General features: G+C 41.4%; 1 protein-coding gene across 2 annotated transcripts in view; it reads right to left on the reverse strand.

The window, feature by feature from the left end:
• The window catches only part of LOC121287652 (signal-transducing adaptor protein 1-like), a 53,755-nt gene extending 39,871 nt beyond the window's left edge, over window positions 1-13,884 (reverse strand). The window contains exon 1 of one of the 2 annotated variants that reach the window (XM_041205608.1): window positions 13,715-13,884. In XM_041205608.1, coding sequence (XP_041061542.1) covers window positions 13,715-13,804 — 90 coding nt within the window. In that variant the 5' untranslated portion in view covers window positions 13,805-13,884. The remainder of the gene's footprint in view (window positions 1-13,714) is intronic. The other variant, XM_041205607.1, reaches the window with a different exon arrangement.
• Window positions 13,885-16,016: the final 2,132 nt, after the last annotated feature.

A 16,016-nucleotide genomic window follows, 5' to 3' on the forward strand; every position in this document is an offset into this window, starting at 1 on the left:
TCCCACCATCTCAAAATGAGAGCAATGACATAAAATTCCCTAATGACAATTAATAGGAATGGCATATGGGCTCTGAGGAGGATTACTGGTAGAGGACACAGCCACCAGCTCCTAAACGGATTGTCAAAAATCTATTTTTAGGCCTTAAATTACCATCCCTGCCCCATCAAACCACTTCCCTGGCCTTGCATATCTGGATCCCTTTGCTAATGGGGTTTTAAATGAATCTTTCACCACAAACAAACATCACAAATCAAATTTTGGTCCCACTGTCATTCTCCCCTTGCTTCCTTGGTAGCTAGAATTTCAGGGTCAGTGGTTGATGCAGCTGATAGAGATCTGGTTCTTCCAGATCCTGCCTCTGTCCCTCAGTTCTGCAATCTCTCTCCATTTAGAAAATATGTTGCTTTCCTATTTTTCCTGCCAAAATGGACATTTGTGGACAGAATTCTGCGGTGCATTAAATCACAAAAAGTTAGTATGCAAGTGATTAAGACAGCAAATGGAATGTTGTCATTTATTGCAATGGGAATGGAATATAAAAGTACAAATATTTTGTTAAAGTTGTACAGGGCATTGGTGAGACTGCATTTGGAATACTGTGTACAGTTTTGGTCTCCTTATTTGAAAAGGATATAATTGCAGTTCAGACAAGGTTGACTCATTCCTGGAATGAAGGGCTTGTCTTAAGAAAGCTTGAACATGTTCTGCCTATACCCACTGGAGTTAAGAACAGGAGGTAATCATATTGAAACATAAGATCCTGAGGATGCTTCCTCTTGTGAGGGAGATTAGAACTAGGGGACAGTTTAAAAATAAGAGGTCTCCAATTTACAGGTGGAGATGAGAATTTTTTTCTCCTCAGAGGTCAATAGTCTGTGGAATTCTCTTTCCCAGAAAGCAGTGGAGGCTGAGTCATTGAATTTATTCAAGGCCTAGTTTGATAGATTTTTGAGAGGCAAGAGAGTCAAGGGTTATGGGGGTCCAGGAAGGGAAGTTGAGACCACAATCAGGTCAACCATGATCTTATCGAATGGCAGAGCAAGCTTGAGGGGCCAATTGGCCTATTCCTGCTCCTGATTCTGAGTATGAAGGAAGTTGCCAAAAGTGGCTTTTGAAAGTAGCAAGACAGAGCAGTTAAGGGACAATATTCCAGAATGTGGGAACTAGAACATCAATGATTGCTACTAATAGTGAGTAATGTAAAAAAAATGGTCCACAGAAATAGTGAGTAGCTAATAATGCCCACCTGACCATGGCCTGTGGGTAAAGATTAAAACAGGTCCAAATGAGGGCGAATAGAAAGGACCTGAGGATTTTTCTTCTGGGACTTAATTTTTCTCTCCATTAAATTTTGCAGCAATAAAATTTCTTACTGACTCACAGCTTTATAGAAAATTAACTTGGTCGGTTGTGAAACAGTCATGGCAGGGGGTTTTGGGATTGATGCCCACTTCAGATTCACAAAGCCTTTCATCCTTCCGAGGAAGGTGCTAAGCACAGTCTCTTTAGGATATGTGAAAGAGAATGAAATTGTATACACAGTTTGCCGCTTCTACAATTGCCTGACTTCAGACTACTATTATTATGGTAATGGAAATGAATTAACACAAAATAATTCAAAATCCCACTAAATAAATTGGCCAAACAGTCTGTTGTTTATTAGTGGTGATTAAGAAACGTTCGTGACATTGATTTTTTTTAATATAATGACAGTCAACATCCATGATGCTTGTGAGAAGGATATTTTAGGTGACCCATGCAATAACGGCAGTCAACATCCATGATGCTTGTGTAAAGGACATGTTAGGTGATCCATGCAATGTTGTGTAGCAGTACAGTAGCCAACACTGAAGCAGTTAATAGTGAAATGTTAGCTACAAAATTGGAATTTAAAAAAAAATTACAACTTTCACTACAGCAGCACTAACTGCAAAAGAATGTCATCTGGATAGGCAGATTCTGGCTGGTTCCAACTCTGCCTAAAAAAGCCAAAAAAGATGACTTAACCCCTCCTTGCAGAAGAATCTGGTAGTTAAAAATGCCATGGTAACTTATCAGCTGTCTTCTCATGAATTTGGGCAGCTGACTGATGTAGGTCAGGCAGATGAGGCTCAGAGATAAATATCATCCAAGGCTCACTAGTTCCATTACAGACTTTGCACTCAACCTTCCATCCATCTAATTCACACCAAGTTAAAAATCAGGGTTAGTGTGAATCTTATCTCTTTCTTGTGTACTTTAATGATTGAAACTAAAGTTTGTTTTGTTTACTGTACTTGATAAATCCAAGGAAACTATTAACTACAAGAATGTAGAGACACTGGAGAATGTGCAGGAAAGATTTACAAGAATTATACCAGAACTGAGAGGTTATAACTATTAGGAAAGACTGAACAGCCCGGCGCTCTAATTTTCCAGAAATGAAAGGCTGAGGGGTGGCCTAAGAGGTCTTTAAAATTATGAAGGGATTTGATAGGGTAGAAGTAAAGATATTTCCATTTATGGATGTATTCAAATCAAGAGACCATAAATATAACTAATAAATCTAGTAAGGAAATATACAGAGAATGGTTGGGTAGCTACGAGGAGTAGTTGACATGAACAGCATAGATGCCCTTAAGAGGAAGTTGAATAAATATACGGGGCAGAATTTTGCTGTTGGCAAGCAGGGGGCGGGGCCCGATCGCCGACACGTAAAATGACACGGGATGATGTCAGGCAGAACCCCCGACGCCAACCCGGCCCATTTAAATTTTCAGGAAGGCGGGCCCACTGACCTGTCAGTGGCCAATTGAGGCCATTGACAGGATCAATTATACAATTAAAAGACCTGCCCGTCCAACCTTAAGGTTGGCGGGGAGGCCAGGAGCCCCAGCGGCAAATAGATAAAACATGAAACCTCATCCACCAGCGGGATGAGGTTTCATGTAGGGTTTTAAAAAGTGTAATAAAGTTATTGCGTAAATTATGAACATGTCCTATCTCATGTGACAATGTCACATGAGGGGGACACGTAAGGGAATTCTTTATTTTCTATTTTTCAAAGTGTAAGCGTTCGCCCTGAGGCTGCACTTAGCCTTAGGGAGATGTGCGCTCTTTCATGCGCATAGCGCTTCCCACCGGACGTCACACTGGGCGGGCCTTAATTGGCCCGCCCACATAAAAAGGCGGTGGGGCCTGCTTCTCCGGCGGGGATCGACTGCCCGCCCACTGGACATTGGGTCGGACCCGCCTGCCCAACAGGCAGAAAATTCTGCCCATGAGGGAGGAAGGAACAGAAGGATATGCAGGTAGGTTTAGATGAAGTAGGATGGGAAGAGGCTTGTGGGGAGCAATGTACAAAGGGACCTGGGTGTCCTTGTACACAAATCATTGAAAGTGGACATGCAGGTGCTTCAAGCAGTTAAGAAGGCAAATGGTCTGTTGGCCTTCATTGCAAGATGATTTGAGTACAGGAGCAAAGATGCCTTACTGCAGCTGTGCAGGGTGTTGGCGAAACCACACCTGGAGTATTGTGTGCAGTTTTAGTCTCCTTGCCTAAGAAAAGGGTATATCTGCCATTGAGGGGTACAGTGAAGGTTCACCAGACTGATTCCTAGGATGGCAGGATTGTCATAGGAAGAGAGATTGGGCTGACTAGCCCTGCATTCACTAGAGTTTAGAAGAATGAGAGGGGATCTTATTGAAACATATAAAATCCTGACAGGGATGAACAGATTGGATGTTGGAGTCTAGAACAAGGGTCACAGTCCAGGATACTGGGTAGGCTATTTAGGACTGAGATGAGGAGAAACTTCTTTACTCAAGAAGTGATGAACCTGTGGAATTCTCTACAACAGAAGGCTGTGGAGGCCAAGTTGTTGAATATATTTAGGAAGGAAATAGATAGATTTCTAGACTCCAAAGGCATTAAGGGGTATGGAGAGAGCTGGAGTATGGCAGAGATAGAGGATCAGCCATGATCATATTGAATGGCGAAGCAGGCTCAAAGGGCCAAATGGCCTAGTCCTGCTTCTATTTTCTATACTTTATAAAACACTGTAGAAGGAGCCTACTCTATATTGAGCCAAAGCTAGATGGAGCTTGCAAATGCTTGGTACTGACACCAAGTTCAATAATGGAAAGTATTCCATTGCCCAGTTTCTCCTCGTTTAGTAAAAATAAATAAATCACCCCTACTTATACATAAAACTGGATTTTCTGTGACAAGTGCCCTTTCCAAATGGAACAATCACCACAATAGCTTTTTCCCTAAAACTTCCAGATTGTCATTTTAGCTAGTTCATAGAAGATACTTCTCCAAGACCATCCAGTTGGTTACTTTTGTCAAATTGATTCTAGTGAAACAAAACAGTTCCAACAAAACATCATTGATCCAAAAAAAATGTTTTACTGCAGACCGTTTCCAGTTTTTAATTAAGGTAAAAACTAGTTTGTGTAGATACTGGCATACCAACTGTCACAACAACCTACAAGCTTTCCAGTTTTTAATTAAAGTAAAAACTAGTTTGTGTAGATACTAGCATACCAACTGTTACAACAACCTATAAGCAAGCTATGTTGGTAAGTAATCATACCATGACAAGCAAAAAACCCTGAAGGGGAAAATTGAAATCATATTTCATACGATGATTCAATGGCAGAAAATGCTGGAAACGCCCATCATGTCAGGCAACATCTGTAGGGAAAGAAATAAGGCTTTTTGACCCTAATCCATTTAGGCAAAGGTCATACGACTTCAAACAGTAACTTTTCTGCTTCTTTCCCCTCCCCCCACCACACCCACAGATTTTACCTGAGTGTTTCCAACACCTTCTGCTTTTATTTCACATTTCCAGTATCTGCAGCGTTGTGCTTTTTGCTTCATCGAATGGTTATAAACAAAGAACTATTTGTCGCAAGTTTTTATTCCTGTTCTTAAAGGCTTTGAGGGATTGTACATTTTTCCCCCCCACCCAATTTTGTCACGTGGTATCACCATCAAAACACTCCTGGGTCAGGTACAGCAAGATTGGATGCAGATTAAAACCCCCTCTGTGTATTGATTCATCAACATATGTCAGGCTCAACTTCAGAACTGGAGCGTAACATTTTTCCTCATACCACCCTTTTGTGAATAAGATTATGAATTCAGTGTGAATCATTATTGCTGCATTGTGTGAGGAGGAGTCAGTTTTAAACTGAAGACCTGTGTGGTCTCAGAATTGATTGCAGACTATGTTAAATTCCTGTCACACAGGACTTTGACAGCAAACACAAAAGGGAGACTATTGTTGCATCAGTACAGACTGATTTGCACCCAGGTTCCAAAGGTGAAAGGCTTGCGTCCTCAGAACATCATCCAAAGGGAGAAGGAGGGAAAATAAAAAGACGGGGGCAGAGAAGGTTCACACATCTACATTAAAGGCACTATAATAATCCAAGATGTTGATATGTGCTGGTGCATCATACATACACATGCAAACATAATTCTGTGTGTATGTATTATTCATACTGACACCAGGATAAAAATGTACATTTACAGACAGTTGTTCCAATGACTAATTAGGAAAAGAACTATAAACACTGATACTTCTGGCCACGTGCCTAGTTATGTCATAAATCATGTCAATACACAAACTTTTTAATGAGAGTTATCTTCTAAATCACAAACAAGGAACCCAAGTGTTTAAAGTGGTGCAAACGGGTTAGATGATTAAGTTACAAGGAAGGACGGGAACATTCTAATATCTGCACCTTTGAAAGGAAGTGACTGAGGAACCTCAGAATTATTTGTTAATTAAGAGTATGAAATAATATGATAACATAAAAACATATTATCAGACATGCATCATTGGTAGCATTCTTACTTCTCAGTCAGAAGGTTGAGTTCAAGTCCCACTCCAGAGTCTTGTGCATCTAATGTAGACTGACACACTCCATTGCTGAGCACTGAGGGCGTGCTGTACTGTCTTTCATGAGATATTAAAGCAAGGCCCTCTTACATGGATGTAAAAATTATCTCATGGGACTACTCACAGTACAATAGGGAAGTTCTCACTGGTGTTGTGGCCAACAGCTCTCCTTCGACTAACAGCTAAAACAGTTCACCTGGTCATTTATTTTATTAGTTTCTGTGATCTTGCTGTGCAGAGATTGATTACTATGTTTCTTGCATTACAACAGTGACTTCAAAAGCACTTCACTAGCAGTAAAGCGCTCTGGGATCTCCTGAGCTTGTGAAAGATGCTATAGAAATACAAATTCTTCTTTTCCTCTATGATAGCAAGGCAAAGGATCAATAGGAAATGAGAACTTATGTTTGAGAGTTCTTCGCAAAGAGTGAAAAATGCACAAAAAGAACTTCCAGTTAAGATATTAGAGAGAGACAAAAAGCCCTAGAAACACTTACAGAAGCTCAGAAGGAGGCCATTTGGCCCATCATGTCTGCACCATTTCTCCGAATGAGCAATTCCCTTAGTGCTTTTCTCCCACCTTGTCCCCATGACCCTGCATTCTCTTTTCAGGTAACCTTCTAATTCCCTTTTCAATGGTTCGATTGAACCCACCCCCAGCACAATCAGGCAATTGGAAGATGTGATGAAGAACTATAGCATAATGAGCTAGGATATACTGATTGTTAATCCTTAGTAATATTTTGGTGAACTTCTGATTCAAGTCTTAAATCTTTTTCCCTTGAGTTCGATGTAATAGATACAGAAAATGGTCAACATGACTGACAGCAATGTTCAACCTGCTAGCTACTGGGCCTAAGACTAAATTCAACCGGCTACTTAGTGTCCGAAACCAAGATGTTGAAGGCTAGTTTTCAATCAAAATAAGCAAATAATATGATTGAGCCTTTAAATAAAGCGTTTGTGCTTTTGTCATGAGAAAAGGACAATTAGAGCATTTTCGGGGTTAGAATAAATGGAATCATCTGGGGAAAAGGGAGGTGTCATATAAGGATGTGTGAAAATGTTCACTGGTCAATAAAAGTCTAACAAAATTTTGAACACATTTCCAGTTTCATTACATAATGACCAGAACAATGCTTCCTTTTGGATGATAAAGATTTTTTTTGCTTAAAATTCTCCCTTATGTCCCACCAATAGACAAACTAAATCAGGAATCAAAAGGTTGAACTAGGACTAGGGCTAGGACTGAATTCCTTCCAAAGGTGACAGGAAAAAATTTTAGGCTTAATCAGGAGTTAGCCCCAAGTTCAGGCATTTTGATCTAATCCCCTGAATTCTTAGTATGCGCTCATCACACAAACCATACCTGAGCACGAGGGATAAGATTAAAAGGTTTTTTTTTCAAAAAACACTAAAATAAGGCATATTCAGTTTTTTTTTTGTTTCTGTTACACCAACAGGTTTACAGCTTGGAGTAGGCAATGTAATTATAGCCTTCACAAACATTTCCTCATTTCCCAGTGCACAAGAATTTTGTTTAATTTACATTACATCTTCAATGACACACAAAGCTCATGTCAACTTCCAGGAATTCACAATGAACAAGCCAAAGGTGCACTGGTAGATCAAAGCAGATCCATTGTTAATGTATAGGCAGCAAGAGCAATACATTCTAGGTCAGTGTAGTGCAGAGCCAGAACTGGAAAACCATATGTTTGATCCACAGTCTGTGCTGAGCTAGCTACTACCGCCCATTGTAGTGGTAGCTCGTTTCTGGGTCTTTAGGTTAAGCAGGTGAGCCAGGATTGCCACTCTTGATCACTATCCAACAAGCAAGTGTATGAGTTTGCATTTGTATGCATGAAGATGTATACATAAGGAAGGATAGAGGGAGTGCAACAAAGGTTCGCCAGACTTATTTCTGGGATGGTGGGATTGTCCTATGAGGAGCTTGGGCCTGTTTTTTCTAAGGTTCAGGAGAATGAGAGATGACCTCATTGAGACATTCAAAATACTTAAAGGGTAGATGAAGAAAGGATGCTTCCCCTGGCTGGAGGGGTCTAGCACCAGGGGGTACAGTCTCACAATAAGATGTAGGCCATTTAGGACTGAGGTGAGGAGGAATTTCTTCATCAGAGGGTGGTGAACCTTTGGAATTCTCCATCCCAGAGGGCTGTGGTGGCTCAGTCATTCAGTATATTCAAGATGGAGATGGATAGATTTCTAGCTATTATTAAAGAAATCAAGGGACATGGGGATAGTGCAGGACAATGGCATTGGAGTAGAAGATCAGCCATGATCTAGTTGAATAGCAGAGCAAGCTCAAGGGCTGAAAATGACCTACCCCTATTTCCTATGTTCCTATGATGTATACAGCTGCTGCATACCCTTTGGCATGATACTGAAGTGCTGACAAGTGGCAGGCAACAACTGGAACACAAGTGCCAGACAATGAGATAAAAGCAAAATACTGTGGATGCTGGGAATCTGAAACAAAAACAAAAATAGCTGGAAAAACTCAGCAGGTCTGACAGCATCTGCGGAGAGGAATACAGTCAACGTTTCAAGTCCGTATGACTCTTCATCAGAACTAAGGAAATATAGAAATGAGGTGAAATATAACCTGGTTGAGGGGGTGGGACAGGTAGAGCTGGATAGAGGGCCAATGATAAATGGAGGCAAAGAAGAGATTGCCAAAGATGTCATAGATAAAAGGACAAAGGGGAATTGACGGAGGTGATGTTATCTAAGGAATGTGCTAATGGTGACATTAAGGGTAGAAAGCAGGACAAGCAAGATGGCCTTAGTAGGGGTGGGGTGAAGGGAAGGGATCGAAATGGGCTAAAAGGTGGAAATAAAATGATAGATCAAAATAAATTTAAAAATAGGTGGGAAAAGAAAAATATAGTTTTTTAAATTATAAATTATTGGAAAATGCAGGATCGGAAAGGGGTGGGGGAGGAGAGAGTTCACGATCTCAAGTTGTTGAACTCAATGTTAAGTCCGGAAGATTGTGAAGTGCCTAGTCGGAAGATGAGGTGCTGTTCCTCCAGTTTGCGTTGAGCTTCACTGGAACTTTGCAGCAGGCCAAGGACGGACATGTGGGCATGAAAGCAGGCTGGTGTGTTGAAATGGCAAGTGACAGGGAGGTCTGGGTCATGCTTGCGGACAGACTGAAGGTGTTCTGCAAAAAGGTCACCCAGTCTGCATTTGGTCTCTCCAATGTAGAGGAGACCGCATTTGGAGCAGCGAATGCAGTAGACCAAATTGAGTCTCATTATAAGCCTACCGACTCCCACAGTTAGCTTGACTACAGCTCCTCCCACAGCTAGCTTGACTACACTTCCTGTCAGAACTCTATTCCATTCTCTCAGCTCCTTTGCCTCTGTTGCATGTGTTCTGATGATGCCACTTTCCAAAACAGTTCCTCTGACATGTCTTCCTTCTTCCTTGACCAAGGTTTTCCACCCACGGTGGTTGACAGGGCCCTCAACCATGTCTGGCCCATCTCCCGCGCATCCACCCTCACACCTTCCTCTCCCTCCCAGAGCCATGATAGGGTCCCCCTTGTCCTCACTTAGCACCTCACCAGCCTCCGCATTCAAAGGATCATCCTCCACCATTTCCGCCAACTCCAGCACGATGCCACCACCAAACACATCTTCCCTTCATCCCCCCCCACCACCTCCGGTGGCTTTCCACAGGGATCATTCCCTCCAGGACACCCTGGTCCACTCCTCCATCACCCCCTGCACCTCAACCCCCTCCCACAGCACCTTCCCATCCAATCGCAGAAAGTGCAACACCTGCCCCTTTACTTCCCCCCTCCTCAGCATCCAAGGGCCAAAACACTCCTTTCAAGTGAAGCAGCATTTCACTTGCACTTCCCTCAATTTAGTCTACTGCATTCGCTGCTCCCAATATGGTCTCCTCTACATTGGAGAGACCAAATGCAGACTGGGTGACTGCTTTGTGAAACACCTTCGGTCTGTCCGCAAGCATGACCCAGACCTCCCTGTCACTTGCCATTTCAAAACTCCACCCTGCTTCCATGCCCACATGTCCATCCTTGGCCTGCTGCAATGTTCCAGTGAAGCTCAACGCAAACTAGAGGAACAGCACCTCATCTTCCAACTAGGCACTTTATGGCCTTCCGGACTTAACATCGAGTTCAACAACTTCAGGTCATGAACTCTCTCCTCTATCCCCACCCTCTTTCCAATCCCGCTTTTTCCAATAATTTATAATTTTTTAAAATATATTTTTCTTTTCCCACCTATTTTTAAATTTATTTCAATCGTTTTATCTCCACCTTTTAGCCCATTTCGATCCCTTCCCCCCCACCCCACTCCCACTCAGGCCATCTGTCATTTGCTTGACCTGCTTTCTACCCTTTATGTCACCATTAGCACATTCCTTAGATAATATCACCACTGTCAACTCCCCTTTGTCCTTTTGTTTATGACATCTTTGGCAATCTCTTCTTTGTCTCCACCTATCACTGGCCCTCTATCCAGCTCTACCTGTCCCACCCTCTCAACCAGCTTATATTTCACCTCATTTCTATATTTCCTTAGTTCTGATGAAGAGTCATACGGACTCAGAACGTTGACTGTATTCCGCTCCGCAGATGCTGTCAGACCTGCTGAGTTTTTCCAGCTATTTTTGTTTTTGTGCCAGACAATAAGTATCTTCAACAAGAGGCCACAATCATCACACCTTGGACTTCAATAGCACCACCATTAACATCCTATTACAATTAAGCAAAAATGTAAATGGATCAGCTAGGTCAACATGAGGCTACAGGCATAGGGCACAGGTCACTAACTCCTCAAAGCCAGATCACCATCTATGAGGAGATAATGGATTACTCACCACTCACCTGCAACAATACTCAAGATGTTCGAAATCATGTAGGACAGAACAGTTTGCTTTATCAGTACCCCTACTTCTATGTTCAACATCCATCCCCTTCACCATTAGGATGCCATTGCTACAGAACATACTTTCTATAGGAATCACTATATCAAAACCATGTTTACGTTAACTGTATATCCCAACCACATGATCCGTACTAGTGGGATCAAGGACCAAAGCAGCATATTCGTGGGAACACCATTTCTTACTACTTCCCTTCAAGTTGCACATCATTCTGACATGGAAATAGATTTTAATTTCTCCATCATTGGGTCAAAATCCTAACATTTTTTTCCCCTTCCTTCTAGTCACTGATAATCACCGAGGTTTTGATAATGTGGACTCAGTGCTGGAGGTGCCAGTGAATGTCATGGAGAGAAGGACGGACCTAATCTTGTTGGAGATGTTAATTGGCTGGAACTTACATCATGCAAATGTTATCTGCCAGTTGTCAGCCCTTGTCTAGATGTTATCCAGGTTCTGTTGTAGGCTGGCACAAGATGCTTTATTATTGGAGAAGTGGTGAATGGAGCTAAACAATATGGAATTATCAGCAGACAGCTCCACTATGTCTTTATGATGGAACAAAGGCAATTGATGAAGCAGTTGAAGATGGTTAGGCTGAGGATGCCTCTAAAGTATTCCTGCAGTGATGCCTGTCCCCTATGATGAGTTGCGCACCAGAACCAGCCACTCTCAGACAAGCTATTCCAGTACAGATAGGTCAGACATCTATCCAATATTGTGGAAGATTGCCCAGGTCTGTCTTATCCCCATAAATTTAACCCAACTATTTACGGTCCTCTCAGTTTCATCCAATTCATCAGCAAAGGTATGGAAGGAGTCGGGAATAGTGCCATTAAGCAGTCCCAACTCTTCAATAACCTGGTCAGCAAAAATGGTCTAACTTCTTTTTCTTTTGCAACTTCAGTGTCCTCTGAAACCTAATTAGCCTCTGCAATGTTGGCCTGGTAACTGTTGCTCATGCAAGCTCTTTGGCAGCTTCAGAATTTCCTGTCATCTTTGCTTCTTTCATCAACCAGCGAGCTGGCAGCTCAGGGTGGTGTTTGAACAGCAATGTCGTCTTAATAAATAAAGGGGAGCCCTTCCTCACACAGGAAAGATGGTGACATTTTAAATAAATAGGTACAAGTAGCCTTGCAAGGGACTTTGAGCCAGAAATAGAAAGGAACTTAAACTAGATGGGGGTGGAGGGTAAGGAGGAAGCAGGATTGCTGGCGAGACAGACTTTAGAAGAGCAGTCAGTCTGCCAAAGATAACCAGAGTGATGTTCAAGAATTGGAAGCGGAGAATAGGGGAAAGTTAAGAGTAGGTGCATTTATAAGATATATATACATGACCACTAGTAGAATTAGCAATAAGATGCTGTAACTGAAGGCTGCTGTGGCAAGTGAACTATGATTGTCATATTATAAACATGCCCGAATGTAAAGGGTGGAAATGAATCCAACATTTAGGAGTATAGAGTGTACAGAAAAGAAAAGATGAAACAAAAGAGGAGATGTTGTCTGCTTTTCTTTTCTGTCACGTTTTACATTTACGTAGATTCAACTTCATCTGTCATTATTCTGTCCACTCTGTACAACTTTTTGCATAATTTAAGCTGCTTCTTATGAGGCAATTGGCCCATCTAGTTTGGCATCATCAGCAAACTTGATCACCTTCCATCAAGTTTCTGTATATTCAGGTCATTTATGTAAAATAGGAACAATAGCCCCAGTAGCACTGAGCCTTGGAGCACACATTCAGTACTTTCCCACATCCCCTCCCCCTATTCTGACATAACACCTCAACTGCTTAGAAATGTCTAACCAGAGTCACCATTCTGTAGATTTCTACTATCCACAGAATCAACTTCTTTTACCTCCCAGGTATCCCTGGCTTTCAGGACTGCAACACCAACCTGTTTTCTCCACTCTTGTCCTCAGAAAACAGGAATGATGTTGATATGGCTGATGGCAATGCAGAAGTCTTAGTAGATTGTTGAACACATCCAACAAATACAGAGCAACAATAACCGCAGTTAATTTGGGTCACTAAAGCAACAGAATATCAGTCATAAGACAGAATGATTAAACTTTATAGTCTTATCAAACTACATCTTGAATCCTCTGTCTATTCTGATTACCAAGAAACAAAAGTGATGGTCAAGAATTGGAACCAAGAGGCACTGGAAAGAACCATAAGGCTGATCTCCAAGGGTGTTAATTATGAGGAACCGGCTTTTCATTTGAATTTAGAATTTTCAGCTTAGAAAGAAGGCATGAGAGGCAATCTTGTTGATGTCTACAAGATTAAGAGTTTTAAGATTAGTCTTGAACAGGGGTTCAAATTAGCAACTGTTCATTTTGGGACAGTTGTCAGTAATTTTTTTGACACAAAAAGCGATCAAGGTGCAGAACAGAGTAGTGGAAGCAACAATCCTGGAATCAAAAAGAAACAACTGAAGGATTTGGGACGGGCGGAGGAGACAGGCTGTTGAGATTCCGCCGGCTACATGAATTATGATGGATCCGTTAACCGCCCAGTCCAGGCAAAGTCAACACCGCATCACGAGCTTCGATCCCTTCAGCTATACTTCTAGCACACAAACAATGGCCTTACTAATGTTTGATTTCCTTTACAATTATTTATTTTTTTGCCAGGCGGCAATCCGTTTAACAAGACTACAGCTGCCTCAACCAAAACAATTCAACTCCCTGGATGCCTGCAGTATTGGTGTGAAAGAATTTACTGTCCAAAACTTCAGTCTATGCTTGTTAGCAAAATGTGCTATCACCGAAAACACCAGTACACTTTCCAGCCCTTGTAGTATCGAATTTTTTTTTCCTTCCCAAATAAAAACATAACTTGTCACAATAATGAAATATAATTACCTGGCTTTTAGATTCTAGTTTTTCTAAATAACCCTCTTGATAGCCAGGGATGGCAGAACATCTGTGTCGTGTTGGCTTCGAAGATGACATAGTATCCGTTTTGTACAAGCGAACTGACTCACAGACGGCAAGTTAAGTAGTTTAACTCCTATTCCAGGAAGTGTGCAAGTTTGGAATGTCAATGACTGCACCTGAGCAATGCTGGTCAGGTACACCCCGCCCCTTGCTGAAACTGATTAGATCAGGCTGCAGAGACCCAAATGATTGGTTCCCATTAGTGCCCATCACAAGATTTTGTAGTACTAATGAAGAAATATGATGTGTTAAATTTATTTCAGAACACATTCATGCACTGTCCATCTAACATGACGGCCTATGGAGTCTGAAATAAAATATAAATGGCATCAAAGCCAAAGAAACCCGTTCAAGAAGGTGAGTTGGTCCCTTTTGTAGGAGCCAACCGTCCGAAGCAGCAAATTTAAATTGTAGTTCCACCTTGCTGAGACCCTCCCATGGCCCACTGCCGACTGGTACAGAGGGAGTATTCTGATTAAACAAAAGATTTGCATTTGTATAGCGCTTTTCATAACCACCAGTCTGAAAACACTTTACAGCTAATGAAGTCATTTCGAAGTGTTAGTCACTGTTGGAATGTAGAAAGCCAGCAATCAATTTGCACACAGAAAGCTCCCACAAACAGCAGTGTGATGATGGCCATGGAATCTGTTTTTGTGATGTTGATTGGGGGATAAATATTGGCCAGGACACCAGGGATAACTCCCCTATTCTTCAAAATAGCGCATCAGAGAAGACCCCTGGTTGGAATCAAGAAATCACTAATTTGATCACTGAGAAAAAGCAAAATGCTGATTGTGCAAGGTGATGTTACTATTTTAAAATCATTTTGCAACATTTGAACTGCACAATTGGCAAAAGAATCAGGGGAGTGATGAGGAGAATTTTCTTTAACCCGTAGTTAATCATGATATGGAATGTACTGCTTGTAAAGGTTGGTGAAAGCAGATTCAATAACAACATTCAAAAGAGAATCAGATATATTCTTAGAAGGAAAAAATTGTATGGCTATGGGGAAAGAGCAGGAGAATAGGACTAATTGTGTTAGCCTCAAAAGTATGTCATTGTCCCTAAGATACTGTGGGACCCTGAGGTTGTGAAGGATGTAGCTCTTTCTTTCTTCAAATGTCACATCTATTTCCTGCAACACTTTCCATAGTAGTTTTTTGATAATGCCACAATTGTTATAAAACCATCAATTCTCTGACTCACCATGAATGATATGATACATTAAAATTTCTGAAAATGTCTCAGCTATGGTTCAGTACTCTTATCGCTGGGTCATGGGTTCAAGTCTCACTCCATGTACTTCAGCACTAGGCTGTTACTTCCAGTTTTCTTCCAATATTGGCATCTTTTGGCTGAGATGTTAAAACAAGACCCATCTGCTCTCAGGTGGACATGGCACTACAAGAAAGAAGAACAGGGTAGTTATCCTCAGCATCCTTTTTTTTTCATTCATTCATGGGATGTGGCTAGCATTTATTGCCCATCATTCAGAGGACATTTTTAAGAGTCAACCACATTGCTGTGGGTCAGATCAGGTAAGGCCCTTCCCTAAAGGGCAGTAGTGAACCTGATGGGTTTTTAACAACAATCATTCTTTTGTGGTCATCATCAGACTTTTAATTCCAGATTTTTTTTTTGAATTGAATTCAAATTTCACCATCTGCCATGGTGGGATTCAAATCCAGCATTACTCTGGGTCTCTGGAAAACTAGTCCAGTGACAATGCCACTATGCCACCACCTCCCTGGTGACCATAAATCCCTCAATTATCAACACTAGTATAGATCATATAATCATATCACATTGCAGTTTGTGGCAGTTTGTTGTGTGAAAATTGGCTGCTGTGTTTCCTACATTACAACAGTAATTGCACTTTAAAAATTAGTTCATTGGCTGCAAAGGGCTTTGGGATGTCCTGAGGTCGTCAATGATGCTGTATGAATGCAAATCTTTCTTTTTTCTTCAAATGCCATATTTACCATTTGTTCATAACACCATTATTCTTATAGAATCCCATACATGTTCTGACTCACCATGAACAATGTGACATATTTCATATATTGAAAGACAGCGATGGGGAGAAATAGAATGGTAAAATTTTTACAGCATTATAAAAAGCAAGCGTATTTACATTAGCTCTTCGAAAGAGCTATCCACTCTGTGAAATTGCTCAGCACTTTACACAAACCCGTTTTATTTTTTTCTCTTTTGAATATTC

The sequence above is a fragment of the Carcharodon carcharias genome, chromosome 14, assembly GCF_017639515.1.
Source record: "Carcharodon carcharias isolate sCarCar2 chromosome 14, sCarCar2.pri, whole genome shotgun sequence".
Taxonomy (NCBI): domain Eukaryota; kingdom Metazoa; phylum Chordata; class Chondrichthyes; order Lamniformes; family Lamnidae; genus Carcharodon; species Carcharodon carcharias.